This window comes from Sinocyclocheilus anshuiensis, unplaced genomic scaffold (genome assembly GCF_001515605.1).
Source record: "Sinocyclocheilus anshuiensis isolate Anshui unplaced genomic scaffold, SAMN03320099.WGS_v1.1 scaffold308, whole genome shotgun sequence".
In the NCBI taxonomy this organism is placed as follows: domain Eukaryota; kingdom Metazoa; phylum Chordata; class Actinopteri; order Cypriniformes; family Cyprinidae; genus Sinocyclocheilus; species Sinocyclocheilus anshuiensis.
The window spans coordinates 313,345-339,728 of NW_015558619.1; the positions used below are offsets into that span (position 1 = coordinate 313,345).

The 26,384-nt window shown below is 36.5% G+C and overlaps 1 protein-coding gene across 5 annotated transcripts; it reads right to left on the reverse strand.

Annotated features, from left to right (window-relative positions):
• Positions 1-824: 824 nt before the first annotated feature.
• On the reverse strand, positions 825-26,384 carry LOC107680534 (myomesin-2-like). Of its 5 annotated transcripts, XM_016476453.1 has the most exons (40): positions 26,261-26,383; positions 26,129-26,153; positions 25,973-26,036; positions 25,026-25,081; positions 24,559-24,605; positions 22,387-22,479; positions 22,094-22,229; positions 21,735-21,889; positions 21,322-21,414; positions 17,816-17,904; positions 17,692-17,733; positions 16,457-16,618; positions 16,224-16,385; positions 15,822-15,963; positions 15,127-15,320; positions 14,595-14,651; positions 13,309-13,436; positions 12,784-12,967; positions 12,165-12,339; positions 11,919-12,040; positions 9,955-10,142; positions 9,562-9,688; positions 8,495-8,673; positions 8,296-8,410; positions 6,986-7,145; positions 6,563-6,669; positions 6,435-6,479; positions 6,192-6,328; positions 5,372-5,516; positions 5,198-5,257; positions 5,008-5,075; positions 4,824-4,937; positions 4,613-4,700; positions 4,099-4,137; positions 3,867-3,972; positions 3,120-3,283; positions 2,756-2,792; positions 2,110-2,132; positions 1,749-1,804; positions 825-1,599 (listed from the first exon to the last, which is right to left on the reverse strand). In XM_016476453.1, exons 4-40 carry the CDS (start codon positions 25,056-25,058, stop codon positions 1,228-1,230), a joined length of 4,344 nt encoding a protein of 1,447 aa, XP_016331939.1. In that variant the 5' UTR covers positions 25,059-25,081; positions 25,973-26,036; positions 26,129-26,153; positions 26,261-26,383; the 3' UTR covers positions 825-1,227. The 5 variants fall into 5 exon arrangements, with proteins under 5 accessions (XP_016331939.1, XP_016331940.1, XP_016331938.1 ...); XM_016476454.1 differs by lacking the exon at positions 24,559-24,605 and having other exon boundaries at positions 24,979-25,070; positions 26,261-26,384; XM_016476452.1 differs by lacking the exon at positions 24,559-24,605 and having other exon boundaries at positions 24,979-25,081.

Consider the following 26,384-nt stretch of genomic DNA (forward strand, 5'->3'; position numbering starts at 1 on the left):
AATCGATGAATAGATAACCTACTTGAAGTTCCCACTTTCCAAATGTGTTGAGCTGGGACCTGGAATAACAAGATGAGACATCTGTTGACTCATGAAGTTGCTAAGCTAATGCTAGAAGCTCCCTAAGCTAGTAATAAAATTGTATTATAGCTTTATCTAAATGATGTGAATCTGATCTAGCAGGGCTGTCCAATCCTGACGGTCAATGTCCTGCAGAGTTTAGCTCCAACTTGCCCAAACACAATTGCACAATTGGACGTTTCTAGTAATTTGAATAACCTGGATTAGCTGGTTCATGCATGTTTAGCTAAACTCTGCAGGATAGTGACTCTCCAGGAGCAGCATTGGACGTGTTTTATTTAAACCTGTCCCAGTAAGTACATGAACTTTAGAAGTTTGATTACTAAAACAACTATTTTTTTTCAAATATAAACAAGTTTATGTCAAGTTTTTACTAAATGGAATTAACAGACCTAGATTGAAGTTTAGCTTCGTCCAGCAGGTATTCATGTCAATCTGACTTCACATTAATTGGATTTGCCACTGTGCACCCAACATTTACTCAACTCTTTAAATATTCGATTACACGCTAAGTATAAGACTGTAAACTGACTACGCAAAAAATCCACTGTAGAACGATTATAACTGTGTATGTAAACATAGGCCTACTCACAAATGCTGGAAACAATAATACAGAGAAATTACAATGCAACATTACTTGCTCTCATACTTTATGGTGGCTTTTGCTATATTAAAGAGCAACAATCAAAATACACTCAATCAAATTAACTTAGAATGACCTATTGAGACAAATTCAACTCAGATTACTGAAGGTCGGCTGATTTTTATTGGCACCAACAAGCATTTGGAGGGTACAGAACAAAAACAGATAAGACAGTGGTGGCCTTTGTGATGATTCTGACTGGCCCAACAGCACTTTAGCAACGTTCTTATCATTTGGCTGCGAAAGCAATACATAAAACACAATCTTCCTATTTTTTTAAATCTATTTCAGAGGTGAAAACTGGTACATTGGTACATTATAAGCTGATCTTAAAGGACTCTTCCCTCAGATAATTTACTGTAAGTATGTTTAACCTCGCAGCTGTACCAGTGACAGATCCTGATTTGGAGACTACTGCAGCAAACTAAAACAGATCATCTTCAGACTATACATCAACTCTATTAATACTTCATGTATCTTCAGATTCTATAAGCCATGGTTTACTAGTTACTTGGAGTTGGGGACTTCACGGAGGGCGTCGGAGTCGGGGTCTTTGAGGACTGTGGAGCGGGTGTAGCTGGCTTGGGGGTAGCGACAGACTTGGCCATCTGTCCCAGTTTGGGCTCTGGGATCTCTTCACCATGCTTGTAGACGCTGACTGTGATCTCCACAAATTCACCTCCGTACTTGTTCCGTACATTGATGCTGTACTTTCCAGAATCTTCCACGTACACACTATTGATAGTGAGGCTGGCGAACTTGCCGCCCTCGAAGGTGACCTTGAAGCGGTCATCGGACACAACCTCCTGCTCATTCTTAAACCAGGTGACCTCTGGGTTGGGGTCACCCCACACTGTGCAAGTAAGACTCAGGCTCTGCAGAGGTGAAAGGTCACAAAGTATGTGCAGATGTTCTATGAATCAATCCACCACATATGAACACTTCGTGAGAACACAGTTCACTTAGAAATGCATTAAAAAGAAATATGTACTAGTGAATGTGGGAAAAGTAAAAGATACACTACCTTCTTCTCCATAATGGTGACAACATCTGGCAGGCCACCTACCACTCTACCACGGTCTACAGAGGGCAAATAGTTCATATAACACATTTGGATACTATATCCAACTTAGGTAAATTAAAAGAATGAATAGTTTTCGGTAAAAATGACACTGATTTAATAATAAATTGGTTACTTCCATTTGTATGAAAATTTGGGTCATGATTCTGGCATCTGTACACATTCCTAAGCTGATTTAATGACAATATTTTCATTGTACAAAGCTTTACACTCCATTATACTGCCTGAGTTCAAGTATGCATGAATATGAACCAGATTAGAGCCCTATTAATGTTGCATTTGAGCAGTTCTCGGAAATACTCACTCTTCTCAGCAAAAGCAGCAGCTCTGATGAAATAAAGAGAGAAAATATGAGTGTTTGGCTCTATTTTTGAGCTGATGCTTAAAGGGATAGTTCAAATGACAATTCTGTCATTAATTGCTCACCCTCATGTCTTTCCAAACCGTAAAAAACTTTGTTCATATTCAGAACAAAAATTAAGGTATTTTTGATGAAATCTGAGAGCTTTCTGACCCTGCATAAACAGCAACGCAGCTACCACGTTCAAGGCCCAGAAAGGTAGTAAGGACATCGTAAAATAGTCCACATGACATCAGTGGTTCAACCGTAATTATATAAAGCTCCAAGAATACTTTTTGTGCACAAAGAAAATAAAAATAACGACTTTAACAATTTAACAAAACGACTATTCAACAATTTCTTCTCTTTTGTGTCAGTGACGCATGACTTGACTGTAGTAGTTCCCTTGCTGTTTATGGAGGTCCAGAAAGCTCTTGGATTTCATCAAAAATGTCTTAATTTGTGTGAGACGGACAAAGGTCTTACGGGTTTGGAACGACATGAGGGTGAGTAACTGATGACAGAAATTTTCATTTTTGAGTTAACTATGCCTTTAAGGAAAAAAAAGTTGTGTTAAGACAATGAACTGAAGCAATGGAGATTCTCTTACTTGAGTCTCTGGAACTCTGCATAGGCATCAGTGTATGCTGTTAGAATGAAGGAACACATTATAAAAGAGTCCATGACAAATAAATGTTTCCATGACAAAGGAAAATTATAAAAACATGTGCCAGTGTTCGTTTGAAATGGTTTTGGAGAAACTTTTAAACCATAGTTTTTTTCCCCATTATTTGATCAGTTTTATAACCTTTCCATTTTCCACTTCATGCTCCCCAAAAATATAAAAAATAATTTTAATCATAGAAAATGTGTATTCGAGTATTTGTATGCATATAACATGTTTAACCTATTTAATGTTGATTTTTAGGTCACATTCTGAACCAATAGCATTCAGCAGTCCAGCTTCCACTTGCCTTGTCCAGAAAGGTCAAAGGTGCGAGAGTGTGATTTTTTGCCATCATGAATCTCAATGGTATAATGTCCCTTTTCCTTATCTGTGGGCTCACAGATCTGCATCCAGGCCATCTCAGATGTGCCTCCGATTCTCATCTTCTCTGAGGAGGAGATCTTACTCTCTCTGAAGCCAGAACAACAAAAGAAAGTCAGTCACTTTGGCTACAACCCACCAAACATGACACAAAAACTCTGTTCTGATCTCAAGCTCAAAAAATTAGAATATCATGAAAAAGGTCAATATTTTTTGTCATTCATTTCAGAAAGTGAAACCCATATATTATATAGATTCATTACACATAGAGTGAAATATTTCAAGCCTTTATTTCTTGAAATTTTGATGATTATGGCTTACAGATAATGAAAACTCAAAATTCAGTGTCTCAGAAAATTAGAATATTACATAAGATCAATAAAAAAAGGATATTTTAAACAGAAATGTCAGGCTTCTGAAAAGTATGTTAATTTCTATGCACTCAATACATGGTTGGGCCTCCTTTTGCATGAATTACTGCATCAATGCGGCGTGGCATGGAGGCAATCAGCCTGTGGCACTGCTCAGGTGTAATGGAAGCCCAGGCTGGATATTCAAATTTTTTGAGATGTACCTGTATATTATCATATAACGCCTCATATAATTTCATTATCATCTAATTTGTATATTCTGAGTCTGAACATATGGTTGGTCTCTCTTTATGTGAATGTACCTATGAAACCAGCTAGTTTTCATCTCCTCTGTGTAGTACTTCATGTAGCATTGCAGTCTGATACCCTCTGGTGTGCACTGAAGAACCAAGTCAGAGGCAGAGGAACCTGTAACGAAACACACAAAACATTCAAACTACAATAGTGATACTATTCTTAAATGGATCTGAAAAATGGAAGTGAATCTAATGATTTTAGCCAGTTCATAAAATCAGACGAGAGTAACCAACATACCAGCAATACTGGCGATGGCGTTGATGATATCCTCAAACACTGACAAAAAGAGAATATAAAATTATTATATTATAGTGTGTCTATAAATACACTACACTACTTGAAAGTTTGGGGAAACTTATGCTCACCAAGGTGGCATTTATTTGACCAAAAAAATCCAGTAAAAACAGTAATATTGTGAAAGACTGTCACAATTTTAAATATCTGTTTTCTATTTTAATACATTATAAAATGTAATTTATTACTGTGTTGCAAAGCTGAATTTTCAGTAGCCATTAATCCAGTCTCAGTGATCATAAATCATTCTAATATGCTGATTTGCTGATCAAGAAACATTTCTTCTTATGTTGAAAACAGCTGTGCTGCATGATATTTCTGTGAAAACAATGTAAAAGTCTTTCCTGTCACTTTTGATCAATTTAATCGGTCCCTGCTGCAAAAACTTTGCGACCAAAAACCTTTAAACAGCTGGTTATATATAACAAGCATATAGTAATGAAATACATATCGTTACCTTTGCCAGAAATATCATAGACAGAAGTATCTTTTCCACGGTCATCACCTAGCACAGCTTTGTAAATTCCCTGGTCTTTTCTGGAGAACTGTTGGAACAAAAAATAGTTACAATAAAAACAAAGCAAGTTAAATGTTGCATTTATTAATAGGCTGCTGCATTTATGTTAATGCTTTCTAAACTTTGATCTCTGAAGCGCCGGTTATCATACCATGGGGATTGGAAGAGAGCAAGATCCAGACATTGGGTTTGGTGGAACATCAACGGTAATTTCTTCATCCTCTTTAAACCAGGCAAATGTTGTCTCTTTCTTCACATTGGCCAGCTACAGTGTAAACAATAATGATATGAGACTCTGCTATCAATGTTAAATAGTCCTTAAAATGCTGGGTTACCTTGCACACAAGCATCACTGTGCAGTCATCCGTCACATGGAAAGACAGGTATTCTGAGAAGTGAGGGCCTGAGAAAACCAGAATAATACAACAGATTAATAAATGAAAACTGACCACATATTACAAACAATACTGACAATATAGGGTACATGTTTTGTTGTTGTTGTGGTATTTACATTGCTTCACAAACCTTGTTTTCTGATGTGCTCTTTTCTCTGGAAATCAGCTTCCTTCAGAGCAACTTTGAATGCTAAGATTAGAAAAATACAAAGAACATTTGCTCACAGAGTTTTTATAGTTCTGTAGTTATCCCACAACAGCATTGTGACTGGACTTTTACTTTTAGACACTGTTAAGCCCTTACCATCTCCCACAAGAACCAGTGAGCTTTGACTCTTGGCCTTGCCATCGTGGATCTGAATGGTGTAAGTGCCTTCATTGGCCTTGGTGAAGTGCTCAATAGTCATCTGGATGATTCCAGTAGAAACATCATGGCTGATTTTGTAACCCTAAACACACAGTACAATCATTTTAAATATAATTTTACCAAGGGTTTTAATTGTGACTTTAATGGTACTACTACTACTACTACTACTACTACTACTAATAATAATGTCAACAATTGCCTGTTTTTATTAATTATTTGTTTATTTTTTTTATTAAATTTTTTAAATAATTAAATAAAAAAATATTAAATAAAACGAATAAATAATAATTATTTGTTTAAAAATTATATATATTTTTTTTAAATATAATTAAATAAAAATATTCAATAAAACGGATAAATAATAACTAATGTTGTTTATTATTTGTAAATATATAATTATTTGTAAAGATCAACAACAACAATATTAATCATAATAATAGCCTAATTGTATTAATCCTTTGTAGTTTTTTTATTTATTATAATTGATTTTTAAATAATAATAATTTATTATTTATTATAATTGATTTTAATATATTATATAATAATAAAAATAATAAATAACAAAAATAATAACTGGCTAATTTTGGTTATTATTTGTAAATGTATTATTATTATTTGTAAATAATAATAATAATAATAATAATAATAATAATTTCCCCCCTAAATTAAAAAAAGTAAATGGTTTAAAGGTTTTTGGGAAACACTACGGTCATATATCATATAAGTGATTTTGGAGCAGTGAAGTGCTGGCTTGTACCTCAGCACTCGTGATGGCTTTATCGTTGACGATGAACCTGTAGTTGACAGAAGAGGACAACTTCAGAGCCTGCACCCAGAACCGCACGTGACCCTTCTCCAGAATCTCATAATTCAGCTCCGTCTTCAGCGGAACAACTGATAAAAAAAGTAAAAATGTTATTCATTTAAACACCAAATCATTCTTAAGATTCTCAAGAAATGACGACCAAAAACATTCATGAACAATCCACAGGCAGCTCACTGGGATGTTTGATGTTGTAGCTCAGCTCCTGCATTTTTTTGAGCTCTGTAAAAGAAAACAGGTATCATATGAATTGAACTTCTTCATAAGTAAATAACGAAAAGAGATATTTAAACCCAATCTCTGACCTTCTTCATTGACGGAGTAACTGGATGAAACTCCATCTGTGTCAGTCACCGCGACAGAGTAGACGCCCAAATCCTCCTTCTCAGTGTTTACAAATGTCAGCTTAGAGCTTGACAGAACACAACACAGCTCGTTCATTTATAGCACTTTGCTACAGAACTTCATTATGTAATGATGTAATATATGCAACACAGTCTCATGACAATTCGTAAGTATTTTGCAATTTGATAAACTGATTGCAATTTCATATGAATCTCATTTGTACATTGGTGTACAATCTTTTGACCTTGGTAGTGATATTTTACCCACAAATCATACGTTTTTACACTAGCCAGATTGTGCAAACTCATTCACTTGCACGATACTTAAAAATTCTCATGAGATTGGGTTGAATAAATGACAAAATCCACACAGATCAGACATACTGTCTTCCAGAGGACGTGATGGAGACCTTGCTTGATTCAGTGATTTCTTTGTAGGACTTTGACCATGTGAACTTAGAGGTCTCGGAAACTTCACAAGCTTCAAAGTTTAAGAAAATGTCTCCGGTTTCTTCATCCACACCACATGCAATCTCCTTTGTACCTTAAAAATAATGCAAAATAATATCAAAATAAGGAGTTTTATCTATCATAATCCACTTTTTGCCATTCAATGAAAGGCTTTCACTGTATGGAAAACAGCAGCTCGGGCATCCTGCTAAACACCTTTTATGTTCCAAGCAAGAAAGAAATACAGGTTTGGAACAAAACACGGCACTTATGAGAGCCGGAGTGTAAAGGCAGCCATGTGCTGTGTGCTTTCCTCTCAATAACGAAATAAACAGAGAACAAAAATGACAGCGGTGGGAAAACAGCAGTTAAGAAAGCATCTAATCATAGCGATGTGTATATGTTTGCATGAGCTGTGCAATCGGCACTCAAGTCACGTCATGTTTATTTATATAGTGCTTTATACAATCGATTGATTAAAAGCAAGCAGATTTACAGTATGAAAAAACAATGTCAGTAACGCTTTCAGTTAGAATTACAACTTGATTTTCTGTTATAAAGCAGCTATCCATTGTGGAGCAAACTAAAGTTAAAATCTTTTTATTTGTGAATGCAAAAATGAATAAATATATAAACATTATTACATTAAAGTGATAGTTTGGTTTCTATAGATTAAAGTTTAATCTAGCTCTGTACAGTTTTGATTATTATAACACTACAAGGTGTTTTAAGAGAGCTAATGTTTTGAATAAAATAATTTATCCAAAAATAAAATGTCTTATCATTTACTATTATTTTGTTCCATATCCATATGACTTACAAAAGCAGTTGTTAGGCAGAATGATGAGTTGCTTTTTCAAACAGTTAATTAACTGGTGAATGAGAATGTCTCTCTGTCTGTCATCTCATTTTGTGTGCCAAAAATATAGATTTTTTTATTGTTAAAAAGTAATCGTATAACTATTTTTACAATTGTAATATTTAGAAATTTTCAAAAGCTGAAGCGATTGCCTTATTTTATTTATTAGTTAGAATGTGTAACTCGATATTTTCACAAATTGTAAAAGCTGAATAATAGAACAAAGCCTACTGATTAATCTGTGAAATAATCGACGATTATCGTTAATCGTTAAATTATCGGTAAGCGTTAAATTAATCCAATTTACAAAAAAATCTAAATCGTTTGTTGCAGCCCTATTGTTAATGAGTGCTTACAGTTGATAATAATACAGTATTGCAGTTACCTGGCTGCGCTTTTGCACATACAGGATCGGACACATCTGAGGCTTTTCCAACACCTTTAGCATTCACAGCCCGCACTCTGAACACATATGACGCTCCAGTCTCTAGTCCAGCCACCTACAGATCAGTGTATAAACATCTGAATATGGATTTCACATTTCAACAGAGTTCTGTAACAAAATGAGGGGTTTTCTGTGACACCTTCAAGTAGCAATGCCCAATTGGCTCAGCATTCACAGCGGCAAAATCTGATGAGCCCTTCTTAGCCATGTCCACAAAGTAGCCAGTGATGGGACAGTCTCCGCTGTACACAGGAGGCTTCCACTGCACCAGGACGGAGGTGTCACGCACCTCCCAGAAACTAATGTCATGCGCTGGGCCTGATAACAAAGAGAGGAATTATGAACTTAGACAAGATGGTACTTTCTGCTGTGCAACCTCCATATATGAACAGTGTTGGGGAGTTACATGTAACAGAGTTACATAATTTAATTACAAAATAAATGTAACTGTAATCTGTTCCAGTTACTTATGAAAATGTTAAAGATTACAAACGGGGTTACATCTGAATATTTTCACACACATACAGATATGATTGATTTCTTTCCCATATTGCATTGACTGCTTTAAAATATGAAACACCAATCTTTCAGGAGTTAAGGACACATGCTTAACTGTTTTATTTCCCATTTGGGTTTATGTATATGCTTTATTTTTTAAGATGAACTGCTTTTTCCAAGGCATTGTTAGATGCCAGTGTTTCCTGTCATAGCTATGCAAAGATTTGATTTCAAAACAGTATCATAGCTATTAAACGGTTTCTTGTTATGATTTTAAATCTGCATTTAACCTCAGAATGATCTCAAAGTAAAAAGATGTGCTGAAGTCTGATTTTGTGGTGACTGTGCTTTAAAATTCATGTGAAGAAGGATTTTGAAAGTCTGACAGTAATCAGTGTTGAGTCCTACTGTAAGGTTAACCCTGCCTGCTTTAAATGTTTCAAAATGGTTAACAGTTGAAAACATTCATTAGACATCTAAAAAAGTAATCAAAAAGTAATAAAATGTAATCAGTTACATTACTTTAATACATTAATTGAAATAGTTACACTACTTATTATATTTTAAATAATCTGTAACCTATTACATTTCCAAAGCAACCTTCCAACGCTGTATATGAATATCGATGACAGGAGCAGTTCAGTTATTTTTTTTCATCTTTAGATTCTAGGTTTTTTGCTTTATACGGACAGTAAACAGGGTACTGACCAGGTTCAGCCATTGTCCAGGCCTCACAGGCAAAAGCTTTGCTGGGCTCAGACGGCAGGCCAACTCCGGCCAAGTTAGCAGCCTGAACCTTGAACTCGTAGAAAACTCCACTGGTCAGATTCTCCACCTGGATCCAGATGTTAAAAATACAGACCAATCCAGAAAACACACAACGACGGTACACATTTAGAGTAATGTTTTTAATTCAAAGATAAAGATAGTTTTTAAATAAGTTCTTGAATAGATATTAAAGGGGTCATATGATGCTATTTTAAAGATCATTATTTTGTGTATTTGGTGTTATGCACCAAGAGCTTGTAACACTTCAAAGAGAAAGGAAAACTTGAAATCGCATCATATGACCCCTAAGAAATATATTCATGGAGATCGTACCGTGAAGGTCCTGTGGACAGCCGGATTGGGGCTAACCTCCTTCCAGTCGACTGATCCCGCCTCACGCTTGTCCAGGTAGTAAGATGTGATCTTAGAGCCGCCGGTGTTTTTGGGGCGTTTCCAGGCCAGGGTCATGGAGGATCCATTACAGTTCAGCAGACTGATGCCGTATGGGGCAGAGGGAGTAGCTGATCATGTGAGACAGAGGGAAAAACGTTCAGCGAGATGGATAACAGTTCTGACAATCACATACATTATGAGTGACTAGAGCCATTGTGGATCAAATAAAAATCAGGTACAAGATTAAATCATTGACTGTGACCAGGGGCGGACTTAAGCAAATTCCAGGGCCCCAACACAATAACTATGTGCTCTTTTACACCTAACCATTATTTTGCTCGCTCGCCCTCATTGTTTATAGTTTATTTATCCCTTCACAACCAGTAATTAGTCAACCTGATGCTGTTCTAAAGCCATATTAGGATACCTTATTTTTTTTTGGAACACAAAAGAAGACATTATCAAAGAAAAGAAAAAAAAGCTTGCACTTGTCCATTTCATAAATAGTAATTTTTTTCAATCTTTTTACAAACATAAAATTATCCCATGCAACTCATTCCATTTTCCAAGTGTTCTGAAGGCATATGGTAGGGTTTGCCGAGAAACAAATCGAAAATATAGTCTATTATTAGCAAAAATCTCCAGTCATTGCATTCGTGCATTTATATGAGTGTTTGGACTGGCACACCTAGGAAAAGCACAAAAGAGAGTCATTCTGAAACATCAAGACAAGTAAAATTGTGACTTGAAACACAATAATTTCTTTACTGAGGTGAATATCTCTGTTCTGAGACAGTCAGAAGGTCTACAGCCTAGAATGTGCGCAGAGCGCTCCGTCTATAATCACGAAAAGCGGTCACTCACACAGTTCATTGCAATCTCACGACATTCCATTAATAAGCTCTCTACACTACACAATGAATCTCTTATTTACATCGTATCTACACTTATAATGAGAGGATTCCCGAGCTTGCAGAGCTCAGCACTTTACAAAAACTCAGCGTTTTGAGCGGTGAGTGGATTCTAACTTAAAGATTCTGGTATTGCATTCAAGAAAGCAACAGATATGTCTGTGATTGGCTACATTGCTCAATACTGCAAATGTGTTTCGCCAATATCAGATGGGGGCCCCTGATTCTCCGGGGCCCTAAGTGGCTGCTTACCTCGCTTATATGTTAAGTCCGCCCCTGACTGTGACATTAGATTCAGTGATTGGTTATAGATGCAGTATCATACACAAATTCACAAACAGCCAAGAATTAAACGTGCCTACAATAAGTGTACCTCACACTGACGTGACTTTACTTTAGAGCTGATTTTATTAGGCTTGTGTGTAAATATCAGTGCTAAATCACTTTATAAATGGAAATATATTACATACATACCATACTCCACTGCACCAACTGTATAAGATAACACAAGCATTTATGACAACAACACAGAGCTTTATTTAAATGTTAAATGAGAAATTGTACATGTCTTTATATTTGCTGTAAGTATGTTTTGTTATTAGTTTAAAGGGGTCATATGATGCTTTTTAAAGATCATTATTTTGTGTATTTGGTTAATGATCTTTAAAAAAGCATCATATGACCCCTTTAATAGTCCGCCTATTCTTACACCTTGAATATTTTACTATTTATACTGTCTATTATTGGATACATTTGCATATTTTTGCATATGCAACTGACGATGTTTGGATAATACATCCACACCAGTAGGTGTCAATATAAACTACAAGACCACTGCTGTATACAGGCCAGTGAAACAAAAAAAAATATTTAGTGTGCCTTTAAACCAATGATAAATCACCATTTTGGTTAACTTATTGTCTTATCCTAACTTCCCTTTCCTTTATAACCTTTGTAACATTGCTATAGAAGCCAGCATAGTTGCATACGTACAAAGAGCAGCATCAATGAAGAGAGGAGCAGATTCCTGTGATTCTTCGCTCAACCCGTAAGCATTAACTGCTTGCACACGGAACACGTAAGTATCTCCGGGGACCAAACCATGGACCACAAACCTGACGAATGTAAATCCAGATGGTCAAGCACAATGTAAACCAACCTCCAGAAACCAGTCAAGACTTCTCAAGCGATTATTGTGACAAAGTTAAACTAAATCTGGATGTTTTGTGCACATTTTACCTGGTGTGTTTGTAAGGCCTGTGGTTACAAGGGAACCATTTTTTGGAGCCGACCAGACAGGCATCCACATAGTAACCCATGAGGTTGTTAGCATGTTTCGGGGCCTCCCATTGCACAAAAGCAGACGTTTTAGTGTTTCTGGAAGCAATCACCTGTCCTGGGGCAGAGGGGACACCTGCACAAACCAAAACACAATTTTTAGAGATATTTTCACAGGTTTAACTGGGAGTGGAAGTCTGCCGTGCTGAAAGTGAACATGTTACGGTGGATGGATGTGGGCTGAGGTGGGACTAAAACACAATAAATGTGAGCCAAACAACAGTGTCAAAGTTCTTGTGAAATGGAAAAGCATTTAAGATCACAGTGATATTTGAGACTTTTAGCGAGCTAAGTGATTTCCTTTTCGCAAAGCAGAAGGCTGTGGTAACATAAACATACATACCAATATTCGAAACAACACCTGCAAAATACAGCATGGAAGTCATTACACAAGAAGCATTTGTAGCATTTTTTTCACATCTTCTGGACATCTTATATCACACAGTTTGGCATCTGACAGTTAAACAACCACGGCAGCAGGACTGTTACGTTGCAGTTTGACAGTTTAGAGCCTTCTTACCATAAGGGTCCACCTTTTGGATGGGTGCTGTGGGCTCTGACGGCTCACTTGAGCCATACTTGTTGACAGTGATTACACGGAAACGGTAAGACTTCTTGTCCTCCGTATCGTAAACAGGGTAACGGGGAGATCGTAGCTTGACCGCAGTGTTGACTCTCTGCCAGACGTGACTGTCACCTACACACTAAGTCATGGAGAGTTACCCCTTTAAAAACCCAGGAATTACGGGAAAAAACAACCTTTTTACCAAATATGATGACTGGCACTGTAAAATTACATTACATTATTACACTGATGATGTATTACATTAAAATACTACATTTAAAGCACAATTAAAGACTTTTATAGCATTTTTATGTATAAATTCCTTGACTTCCTTGATTTTCATGACTGTTTTAAATCTAACATTGTTTATTCTGAAAACTAGTAAGATTAAGAAACTGACATAATTAATATTTAATAGATTTTAAGCATGATATGAGAAAAACTTTTATTTTTACAGATAAAAAAAGTGCACACACACACCTTCTCAATGAGGTACCACACAGGTGCCCGTCCGCGAGGGCTAGGTGGTGTCCAGCTCAGAACAATGTATGTTTTGTTTATTTCTGTAGCATGCACATTGGTGGGTGGACCTGGTATTGTTACATACACTAAACAGGAATAAATCAGATGTTTATTTATACAAAATAACACTTTTAACATATACACTCTTATTCGCAGTGTATTAGTAACTTAGTACTAATGTGTTGAGACAACATTAATTTTTGGCAAAAACAGAAGACCTGTTCACTGACAAAGCTATGGTAGAGAAAGAACTGAAAGACATACAGTATATTGTATTGATTACTTTACCATTCCTCAGAATATTCTGTGAATATCGTAAGGAAAGTAATTGTATAAGAAAATAATAATAGCAGCCAAAAATTCAGTTAGTCATATCCTGGTGAATAAAATTTTAGGATTTAGACCACACTGCAGAAAAAAACATTTTAATACTTTGAGATTTATTTAATTGGATTAATTTAATTTAGGTGGATTTAATTAACAGATTATTTCACTCATCTATTTGCTGTTTAAATTCAGTCTGAGGAACACACATGTTTTGGGTTAAATGCAGGGATGGTATGAAATCAGCCTTGGAGAATTATTGGTTAGCTGGTTAGCCAGTTCACACTTAATATGTAACCTTATCTAACCTAAATTATTATTATTGATGCCATTTATTCATTTTTGCTCTTGTTGTCAGACCAGTCTGATTAGCTGACTTGAAATACTTTTGGAAGTCATGCTGCAATTCATTTAGAAACTATTACTATTTCTTTTCTAATGATATATTTAAATTTATTTTTATTTAGTTTACCTGGCCTCATATTAATTGGGAGATGACATGTAATATCCTTACTTTTAAAAATGAATTTGTCAGGAAGTCAGGACTACTTCAAATGAAGCCAAACAGGTGATTAAAAATGAAGAAAAACTTGATTAGTTACTGGGCACCTTCCATTCAAATGAATTTGAACATAAAATCGTTAAGGACCATGGATATTCCATCGTTATTCTTGGTTACAATGGTCCCATGCATACATATTTTTAATATAATACACAAGGATGAGTTGTCTTCCTTAAAAATGAAAAGGTAATTAAAGGGTTTTGTTTAACCCTTGATGTTTTACTAGATTAAATGAATGAATGAAAAAATGGATTAAGTGTTAAGTTGTAATTTGACAGAGACAGCATGCATTTGTTTGGATTGAAAAGATGGAGAAAGATGATATTAATGGCTCAGTGAAATCTGAAATTGATTGTACCTCCTTGTAGTTCCTCCTGTCGAATCGCAATGTCATATTTCCCTTCGATTTTAATCACTGTTTCACAATACATAAACATAATACTTCAATTTTACATCAGGTTGGGTGATTCCATTTCAAAATATTAAACACCGGACTGCTTTTAAGATCACCAGTACAGATGCCTTTAAGCTTCTGTGTACAACTTACTTGAAATGTGTATGTCAAATGTGACACTAAAGGCATATAATGAATTTGAAATGTGAAAAAACACAGAAAGCGAAGTATTAAAGGCACTTGGATCACACCTGTGAGAAAATTCTCTTTGTAAATTCGGAGCAAAACATGAAACTGAGCATCTAAGGAGGAAAAGCATCCTATACACTTCCTGTACACTGCCAGAGGTGTCTAGAGCTTGAAGAAGTGTTTTTTTTTGCTACTGATGCAAGCTCGCATTTTGCTTCAGTTTATTATAACAGCTCATTTAAATCATGTGGGTTATGCTGGTCCTGTTTTAGCACAAGATGTCTTTATCTGCTGTTTTTAGTCCTACCTTCCACATCACTCTCCACTTCTGCAGCGGTCACTCCAGAAGACATTCTGGAAGGCAGACTGATGCCATCTTTGTTCACAGCCCTCACTCTGAAGTGATAGGAAGCCCCTTCGCTCAGGCCGTGGACGGGCAGCTTACATACTTTCACAGGGGAGTCATTGCACTGGACCCAGTCCTTGGTTCCTGACTTGCGTCTGCAAGATGCAAGATGTATGTAAGATTTTTTAAAATATGTCTAACATGTCTTTTTTTGTGCGTTTAACTCTTAATTATTTATCTAAATAATAAAAATGTATGCCCATTTCTGCAACTGAATAAAAAAAATAAAAAAAAGCTCCTGAGATTTTTTTGTCTCATAATTGCATGATACTGAAACTCGCAATTCTGAGAAATGACTTCAGAATTGCTAAATATAAACTCAGATTTACGGGATATAAACTCGCAATTCTGACTTTTTATTCCTAAGAATTGTGAGATATAAACTCAAAATTGAGAATTTTGCAAAGAAAAAATTATATAATATTTTATACTTTTTATAGTTTATACTTCACGAGTTTATACTTCACAATTCTGACTTCATAACACGCAGCCGCAAGTTATTAAGTCAGAATTGTAAAATATAAACTCGCAATTCTGAGAAAAAAAGTCAAGACTTGCGAGTTTAAATCTCTCAATTCTGTCTTTGTAACTTTCACCTGTCCACAAAGTATCCAGTGATGGGAGCCTCATGGGTGGTGTTTGGAGGTTTCCAGGAGACCAGGACGTAATCTGCGTTGACATCAGAGACTTTAACATCCATGGGGGCTCCAGGGGCCCCGGCCACTGTGGGAGTGGCATCTGTGAAACAAATACAGACATATTCAAAAATATATATGTCATTTAATGGATGTATCAAAAAAGCAATTAGATTGCTTTTTCATTTAAGTGTTAGACTAAATGTAATAGCTCTCCAAAACCAATATTTCAATATGTTTGCTCATAAATCTTTGTTTCTCAAGGAAAGGTAAAATTATTCCTCCAATCTTATATTTTTTCCACACCCATGTCCCCCTCCCAGTTATTTTAGTGATGGTTAGCTTATGCATCATATTCTGTACCTTTAACAAACAGGTAAGCACTGTGCTCAGCAGTTCCATCCTTGGTCCAAATGCGAAGCGTGTAAAGACCCTCATCATCCTTGTTCAGGTGAGGAAGTGTAAGCTTGGCGACCCCACCACCAAATGACATCTCAGCCCACCTGGATGGCATCAGCAAAGTATCTACACACACAAATACAAAGTGTTTAGCTTTTTCAGTGCTTCTAAACTGACTGAGAAATGCAGCCTCTCACCATCTCTGTACCACATGGCCTCGGGTGGCAGGTTTGGCAGATCAGGCACCACCACCATGTTGGCCACCAGACGAACAGACTCTCCTTCGGTACCAAACGTCACTCCAAATGACACCAGCAGGGTCACCTCAAGCTTGCTGGGATGAATGCCGAACAGAGGAGCTAAAGGAAACGCAATATAAACCCAAGACCACCCATGGGTCAGATGTGCACCATACCAATAAACCAAACCATTTGATTGTGCAAAGCATGTTTAGCTAATGTTTTTGTGTGATATAAATCTATGAGTTAATTCCTCATATTTATTTATGTATTTATTTATTTTAACACAATGAATTTCCATGACCATTTTTCGTGATTATAGAGATGGCACTCACAAAAATAAATCCTAATCTATACGAAATATTTAAAAGCTACCAAAAATAACCACAACAGATGACTTTTAAAGATTATTATAAGCTGATAGGAAAAATTATATTTCAGTGCTTTTGAGTTGACTTGAAAAACTTTGCATTCACTTTTAATTTTATATGACATTTTAAAGCTGCAAAGTGATTAGTGGATCTTTTAATTATAGAGATTGCACTCACAATGACAAATTTCTAACCTATATGAAACATTTTAAAGCTGCAAAAGAGATATTTCCATGACTTTTAAATATTTTCTTTAATAAGATGATATATTATTTTAAATAACTTTGTTTTTAATTTTATTTTGTATGCATTTTATTTATTTTTAATGTACTACTATTTATTTGTAATATATTTAATTCCATTTATATTTTGTTTATTTGTTTATTTTTACATTTATTTATATATTTAGCAACCATACTTCATTTGCTTAAATCCCCAAGATATAAACTTCATCCCTGTGAAATGGTAAATCCTATTTGTCTTCATATTTCATATATTTCATATTAACTTTCACACAAAAAAGGCAATTTGTTCTGTTCATTATTTTTCCACAACCCAGTTCTTCAAGTCATTTGAGAATCTATGAGAATAACTAAGGATTCAGTAACTATGAACACGTTGTTTGTATATTGACAGCTCTAGGAGGTGTTTACCACACTGCCTTCTGTTTACAAGCACAAATGAACCCTGGGAAAAATGTGACATTGTTTCCATGTCTTATCAAGGCTTTCCGTCTGGAACAGAACAGATATTTATGGCTCATGATCTCAAGTAAGAGGTCCTTCAGATCTGGGCCTCAGCCAAACGCAAGCTCCATCTCACCTTGCCCTGGCAGATGGGAGAGCTCTCCTCCCCCTAGTGGCCCTACATGGAAAGACAAGCAAGGTAAATTACTGAAAGACCAAAAGAGAAGAGAAAAGATGAGGAGAAAAGAAGACACACTCACTCCTGACGCAGACAGTAGCCTTGGATGTGGCCTTTCCATGCGGATTGGTTGCCACAGCACTGTACACTCCAGAATCAGTAACTGCACATCTGCAATCAAACAACACAATTTCACAATGTAAATAAACAGGGGTGTTCTAACCAGAAATATAAAGAATTATCTTTAGTGCCTTTCAAAATTCATATCATAGATTATAGAGGCCATATGGACTCAGATTAGTTAACCCAAAAATGAAAATGATCATGTTATCATTTACTCGTGTTGTTTCAAACCCCTGTCATTGTATGGCTTGCTGTCTTCCATGAAACACAAAAGAAGAAAATGTTGAGATTTCAAAGAATGTTCGTAACCAAATCATTTCAATGCCCACTGACTTGTATGGATGGGGAAAAAAACGATTATTAACTATTATTGGAACAACATAAGAGTGAATAAATGATTACTCACAATTAGCATTAGAGATTAAATTCTAAATTATATAACAAATCACTTTACAAAATAAAGGTGAAGTGTGCGATTTCTGTGCCACTATAAACCTTATTGACATTTTCGGGTTTCTCAGCAGCGAAAGTCATAGTTGGGTAAACTTCGAGAGCACTGAATGGGAGAGTACCACAAATATATTTTTTTGCATTCCCATTTACTCAAATAGCAAAAAAAAACTCCACCATAGTGTTTTCATGACTTTCAATTAAAGGAAAAAACTGAGAGACCAGGGTTGCCAGCTGTTCACAACAAAACCCACCCAATTTCTACTCAAATCTAGCCCAAAACTAGTCCACCCAGCATTTCGAGGGGGGGCTCCCCGTTAAAAATCGCGTTCCGGGGATAAAATACACGTTTTTGGCAGGGTTCCCCTGGTAAAATTCGCACTCCAGGGGCTAAATATCACGTTATCATGCTTTAACCCGTGGACATGAAAAACAACCAGCGGCAACAGTGATACAGTAGCCCAATTCCGCGGGAAAACCCCGGACTTGGCAACACTGAGAGAGCCTGATAACGGTAGTCAGAAGAGAGAACGTTATCAAAACTTTTGAGGATTTACGAAGTCTTGTGAAAAGGGTCCATCCATTGTGATCAAAACTGGAAAAAAAAAGTTCCATGAACACTCCCCCCGTCTGGTTGGAATGTTAAAAAAAAAACTAATGTTTTAAAAGCGCAAGAGATCCACAGTGTTTACACTTTTTGGCTAAATTATCTTACAATTGACACTTCGCAAAGACCCGCCCCCCTTCATTACTGTTGCTATGTCCGACAAACCATGGCGCTCTCACGCCACACGCCATGTTTTTCAAGAGGGTCTAGCTGCAGCCTTGCACTTGCACTCTCAGACTTGCATTCTCAGACACTTGCGCTTTGGCGATTGCAAGTGACATTGTAATTTAGTTTCTTTTTTCTTGTCTTCACCACCTGGCTACTGTTGTAAAATGTTGAGAGATTCAAACAAAAAGTAATAAAAAATAGAACAAAATAAAAAATAAAGCCTGCAAGTGACGTCGCTAGCGGAAGCGCAAGTGTCTGAGAATGCAAGTCTGAGAGTGCAAGTGCAAGTCTGCAGCCAGACCCTTCTCATGTTTTTACGCAGTGAAGAAAACATTGCGGAACAAAGAGGACACTGACAACGCACCAGAGCAGGTTACTTTAGGTATGAAACAAAGTAACAGCTTTTTTCATTTTTTAAAGAAATTCAAACAATAAATTCCGTTTTGTGGCTCTTTAATGTATCGTGACAGATCACTGTAGCACGTGAACCGATCGACTCTTCCTCTTTACTAGTTATAGCATGGAATAAACATGAATGAACATCAGAAAGTATCTTGTTTCCACCACGTAAAGACGTCAATACACATTTTTCAAGTTCAAGTCCACCGATGTTAATCTACTCTCCAGTCTGGTTTGTTTGTCAGACAAAAATGGCAGATTCAGATTCCAGCAAATAGTCAGCTGTCTGTGCATATTAAACTGGGAAAGGAGAAAATATCACAATGGAAAAATTACACACTTCAGGCTTAAAGGTGAGACAAAACATTTGTTTCACTATCTGCCAGTGGTCATTTGGCTAGTTAACAGGGTGGATCTCTATGTTCTTCTTTCAAGAACTATTTGGTATGAGTGGATAGACTTTGCATCCAGTACATGATCTCACACGACAGCAGGTGTGTTGGACTCGAAGGAGTGAGAATAGAGCACCGAAATGTGACCTTCAGTCCCTGTGGACTATTTTAGAGCCACTCCTTTTCCTTTGCAATGCATAAGAGATGTTTGTCCTGACCAATACACCAATTTGCTTTTGAATTTGCATTATTTGATTTCTCTCTGAGAGCCATAGGAAAACATACAGCAAGCTTTTCTGAGAATGAATGAGCATCTGGTCAGACCAAACAGCGGCCACTGCGACGGCCTGGGATCTCAGAGAGGTGCTACTGTAATGGCGGCTGTGAGTCTTCATGGGCGTCAGGCGTTCCAGGATCGAATGACGCATAGCTAAGTTAAGCAGAACCAACAGCTGAGACTTCTTCAAGATGAACCTCACTGGGACTAAATTGGAAAGTGTACTTCATTCATTTTCGCAGACCATTACAGATGGAAAATGGAGAGTTGCACTCTTCCAAAGAGTGAAAGTGAATGGAGGCCAGGAGGCTTTTTGTCCATTTTCTTCAAGAACATACCAAAAGCACCATAAAAGTAGTCTGCATGCTTTGTAAGCTATATTAAATCAGATGATACTGTATCTTTGTGAGAGGAAAAGATTGAATTTTTTTAATAATTAGTCACTGACAATGTGGCCTTGAAAAACTCACTCACATTCAAAAAAATATCCTGTTAAATTTATGGTTAAAAAACAGTCAGATATTTGCTAAAGAGTCAACCTGTCAGCTGTGATTGACAAAACACCATCACAATAAAAACTAAATAACATAAAATGCAACTCAAAACACACTAAAGTACATTACTAATACAAAAAAAAAAAAACAAGTGATGCGTCACTTATAGAGACTTCTGGGAATGTAGATTTACTGTTATAAATTACCATAGATTATAAATACTCGCAAAATAAAACAATGACAGTACAGTATATTACAGTAAAAGTACATGTATTAAATATATACAATTACAATATTTCACCGTATATGATAATGCATCTTAATAGTTATCCAATAAAGAGGTTTTTTTTCACTAGCATTTGTTTTTTCTGTAAAAATTTTAAACATTTTTTTTACAGGTCACCATTCATTTTCATATGGAAGAGAGCAGCTTGGACATTCTTTGCAATATCTCGCTTTGTGTTCCATGAAAGAAAGACAATCAAATGGGCTTTGAAAGACATAAGGGTGAGTAAATATTGAAGCTAAGCTCTCTTGAAAATGTGTTGCTAATTGATTTAGGTACAGTAAATGTGTAATAAAGAGAAACTTGAGTAATTGTTAGCAACTCTAAATTTAAAAAGGAACAAGGAAACTATTAGAGGCTTAACTGTGAACTGAGAGTGTGTGAGGTCTTACCTGCTAATAATCAGACTGTGAACCCCGTACTTGTTCTCAATTTTGTACTTTCCAGGAGCATTCAAGGGTTCAATGGCAACATTATTCCTATACCTGCCAATACAGAGAAATACTGTACAGTTATGCTTAATTTGAACCAAATTAGTAGGAGAGTAAAACTACAGCAGAGACATAAAGGACCTCATGAATGAAGCATGAGCAGAATAAATGCATGTGACAATTCATTTAAGCACAGTTTCACAAACAATTTACAGCTAAATGTTTCATGAAAAAATTCCAATGACTGTATCACATTTTCGCTGAGATTATTCAAATAATATCACAGTTTATGCTGCTGAAGTTTAAGTCAAGCCATCAGATCGTTACTAAAGCAAGTTATATGAAGGTTTTGGAATATAAAACTGAATCCAAACCATTTGACAATAGGGTTGGGTTGGCCGGACACGGTGCAGAACAGCTTGACGGGAGTCTTTTCCCACACAGTGTGAGCTCTCAGACTGATCAGGAAGTCCGGTGCTTTGGGAACCTCAACAGGATAATCCTTCCTCAAAGGCATCATTCCCTTCACCTGTTAAAATACAGGAACTCTTTGACCTTCATTGTATGGACAAAATACACAACACTGTTAAAAATATCTTGTGCTCCACAGAAGAAAAAAAGCCATCAGGTTTGGAATAACAACACGAGAGTGAGTAAATGATGACAGAATGATCATTTTGGGGCGAACATTGAGGTATTTCGAGAAAAGAGAGATGTTTAAGATGATGTTCACCTCTCTAGTAATCTCAATATTGTTCACTTGCTCCTTTGTGACCACTTTCATCCTGTGCAGCTCCTGCTGCAGCTGAACCAAATCTCTTCCAAAGTGAGTCGCCATTCTCTGATACTCCTGCATGCCTTCAGGAGCCCTGCGGACACAAAAATGAAAAGTTACATTCCAAAATGCACAGGTTTAGTCTTTTTTTTGTCATCTGTAAATATGGAAGCGGGCTTCAGGGTTTCTCTAACACTGTCTTTAAATAGCCCTCTGAACTGTAATAGATGCAGGAGCCAATAAAATCTCACCTCTCCCTGAAGGTTGGCACTGTGTAGGCTTGTTCCGCCATAGCCTCAGAGGCCTGGACCTGCTTCTTCTTCACTACCTGAGAGCTTGATTTCCTGCCGTACACATCAGAACAGCGTTTGAGTTGTGTTTGCATCGTGTGACAGCAGTTTGTTACATTTCACACTTTGTGCTGTTGTGTGAAAGTCCGAATTTCACCTACTGAAGGACCAATTGCATCGGTTATACTATAGTAGTACATCGTATATTGTGGATTTACTATACAGTGGTTATTATTGCTTAAAATTGGAATGCCAAGTGCGTAAACTGATTTAAAACCAAGAAAACAAGACCAGCCTGATCAGGAAACCATATTTGGCTGGCAAAAGCTAACAAAGTACTTTAACCTGCTCTGTTTTTTTTTTTTTCAGTATTACTCATTACTTTTTATAATGTGTATCACATTGTTAATGGTTAATTCTGTTTAAATTGTTTAATTCTACAAAGTTTTGTACCAAATGAACCTGTGTAGAAGTACACTTTCATAATTTTTTAAATGTGTACTTTGTAATAAAGTTTAACTCACAGTTTAAAACATTGTTTTAATATCCCTTTTAAGTATACTTATAGCACTTTATTATTTTAACTGTAGTGTGTTAATTGACATTACATTTAAAGTTATATAAATGTAAATATAAATTTACTAACTTGCAACTTCATCATTATTACAAATGTGTAATTAGAAATATAATTAAATACATGACATACAAGATTCAATAGAAGCGATAATAAAGTATATTTTAGTTTGCCATAAATGCTTGTCGGTACATTCGGCAGTACACTTTAACCACATTTTAAAAACACAAGTAATTATGAAATGACATGCCTTTATGTCCTATACCTAAGTGCCTTTACACCTAAGTGGGTCAAAAAAATCACTCTAAAGTTTATATATTTAGAGTGAAATATAATATTATTTTCAAACTATAATTTATTTTCCTTTTCATTCTAAGTGTCAGGAAACAGAATTCAATTTGCACTTACAGTAAGTATATTCTTTTTGTACATTAATAGAAATAAGTACCTATTATGGAAATAAGTATATTATTTATTGTTTTAAAATGTGTACTTAAACCACTTTTAATTAATTAATGAACGAATAAGTTCTTTGTTCCTCCTCTTTTTCAAGTCACTTTGAAAAAAAAAAAAAAACTGCTAAATGAATGAATGCAAAAATGTAAATAAACAGATGCTAACAGGAAACGCTAAACAGCATGTTTCAGTCACCAGCGCCAGCAAAGCTTTAGAAAAACCTATCGAACAACTATGATCGTGTCTTCAATACAAAACAAATTATGATCCCAAATTTCTTTTTAAATATAATCAAAATGGTGATTTAAATGACTATTAATCTTCTCTGTTCTGCTAAGTACAATATACTGTCTGGATCCAGATTCTCCTGTCTATTGCAAAATCTCAAATATTGATTTTTGAGGGCCAAGTTGATTAGAGCAACAGAATCAGTTCTCTAACGCAATGGGTCCCAACCCTGGTCCTGGAGGCACCCCAACACTGCACAATTTGCATGTCTCCTTTTCTCTGACACACCAATTTCAGGTCTTGAAGTCTCTACTAATGAGCTGATGACCTGAATCAGGTGTGTTTGATTAAGGAGACATGCAAAACGTGCTGTGTTGGGGTGCCTCCAGGACCAGGGTTGGGAACCACTGCTCTAACGTATAGGTTTGGTAAAAGCTGATTTATTCATGCTTGTTAACCTAAATCCAACAGCCTCCTCACTGAAGCAAATCTGAATTCCCCCAATACTCTTCACCCAAAATGTCAATACAAACCACTTTCTTTCTTGACAGCCAAAAAGCTTGAGCGCCATGCCTTATATCATATTTTCCTACAGTATGCTAAGCAGTATTTTCTCCTTTCTCACCACTGACATATGACGTAATGTTGAGTCTGTTCACAGCGCACACTAGCTTTGCATATGCATCTTTAAACCCGAGTGTCTAATCAGGTCACTTGACCTTCGGGTCTCTTATGAAGCAACAAAGAGAGCGGTATTAGCACAAGCGGATGCTGCTGTGTGTTTAAGGACAGATCTTCTGGCCTGCTGAGCCAAATTCACGCCAAAGCTATCCATATGCTTGGCCAGTCGAATTCAATGCAACCGCATCCCATACCTTGAGTGTTGGACAACATGTTTTGAGCTTTGATGTTGCGTTTGCTCCTGCCGATAAAGTGTAAAGCCCTTCGCAGGCATGTCGGGTTCTTGACAGCCAAAAAGCTTGAGCGCCATGCCTTATATCATATTTTCCTACAGTATGCTAAGCAGTATTTTCTCCTTTCTCACCACTGACATATGACGTAATGTTGAGTCTGTTCACAGCGCACACTAGCTTTGCATATGCATCTTTAAACCCGAGTGTCTAATCAGGTCACTTGACCTTCGGGTCTCTTATGAAGCAACAAAGAGAGCGGTATTAGCACAAGCGGATGCTGCTGTGTGTTTAAGGACAGATCTTCTGGCCTGCTGAGCCAAATTCACGCCAAAGCTATCCATATGCTTGGCCAGTCGAATTCAATGCAACCGCATCCCATACCTTGAGTGTTGGACAACATGTTTTGAGCTTTGATGTTGCGTTTGCTCCTGCCGATAAAGTGTAACGCCCTTCGCAGGCATGTCGGGAACACTCTGAAAAAGACCTTTAGACCACATCAAGACTCACTGTGCAGTCTAAATCATCTGTAAAAAATAATTGATACTGGGCAAAATATACAATTAAGAATGTTAAATATGAGTATGGCACATAGTAATATTGGTTGATCATAGTTAGCAATGATACATGTAATGCACAAACAAGTATAGAATGATTTGAAAATTCGAATGATTTCGACGTACTAAAAGAAATCACCTTATAAACATACATACACTCCTAGATAAAGACCAAAACTGAATATTGCCCGTCCAAAATAAATCAGTGTAATATCGAATACTGTATATTCCCAGAGCCAGTTTTTACTTTAGCTACTGGTTATTGTAAACTAGCACCAAAACCGCCTCTCCTCACATTCCAGCCCATCAGCAGCTCCATGAGCTCAAGTGCATCGCATTACAGGCAGAAAGTGAAAAGCTGACCTCAGAATAACTGCCACAACATATGGACACAAACATCTCAGAGCTACAAAAATCCAAGCGGGAGCAAGAGCCCTTAAATTTGACCTTTGGCCTGCACATAATGCGACAGGCTGCTATGACCAAAAGGTCTCATGTGGAAACAAACAAACCAACAAATGAAAGGATTTGTGCAGTTCAACGTTAAACAAACTCTGAAAAGTACTTAAAAGTAGACCGCAACCCATTAGAAAACAAGATTTTTGGAACTACATCTAATATCAAGATAAAGAAGGCTCAAAACATTTTGTAATGACCTCCAGAATCACTTCAGCTCTAGGTACCAGAGACTTTCAAAATTCAATAATATCAATATTCAATTGAAATCATGCGTGCGAAATACACCAAATATGATCATCTGGTGAGCGTATGTCTCCCAATAGGCATCTGTTAACAGATTAATAAAATAAAGCTGCACTTACCCCAAGAGAAAAGAAGAGCTTTGAGTGTTGGAAGAGCAGCCTGAGAGCAGTTGGAAAGCTCCTGCTGATGGAACAAAAATAATGCAGTCACTTAGGGAATGCCTTCACTCTGCCGCCCCATGTAAGGATACTCTTAAGACTATATATAGCATTTACCTCAATTTTCAGACCATTTTACCGACTGAAAGAGAGCAAAACAACAGATTTAGTTTAAGAGGGGCAAATGTTCATTTATTTATTTTTAATTGGACTCTTGAGACATACAAATAGGGTAAAACAAGATTTTACCTGGAAGCACAACCTCAGCGGGCTCGGCATTGGGAAGTTGTAGCCTTGTGTGCGTTCTCACTAACTTCTGAAGGATAGAAGCACATTTTCTACAACGACGGCAACTTTGGGCTTAAACTCAGTT

Excerpts from the sequence above, each read along its gene's own strand:
- LOC107680534 (XM_016476454.1), bottom strand. The coding sequence starts at position 25,058 with ATGCCTGCGAAGGGCGTTACACTTTATCGGCAGGAGCAAACGCAACAT. Across the intron at positions 14,652-15,126 it reads AGTGGAGAGTGATGTGGAAG|TGATTAAAATCGAAGGGAAA; the intron begins GTAGGACTAAAA and ends ATTGTGAAACAG. Across the intron at positions 13,437-14,594 it reads ACAGGAGGAACTACAAGGAG|TGTATGTAACAATACCAGGT; the intron begins GTACAATCAATT and ends ATTCCTGTTTAG.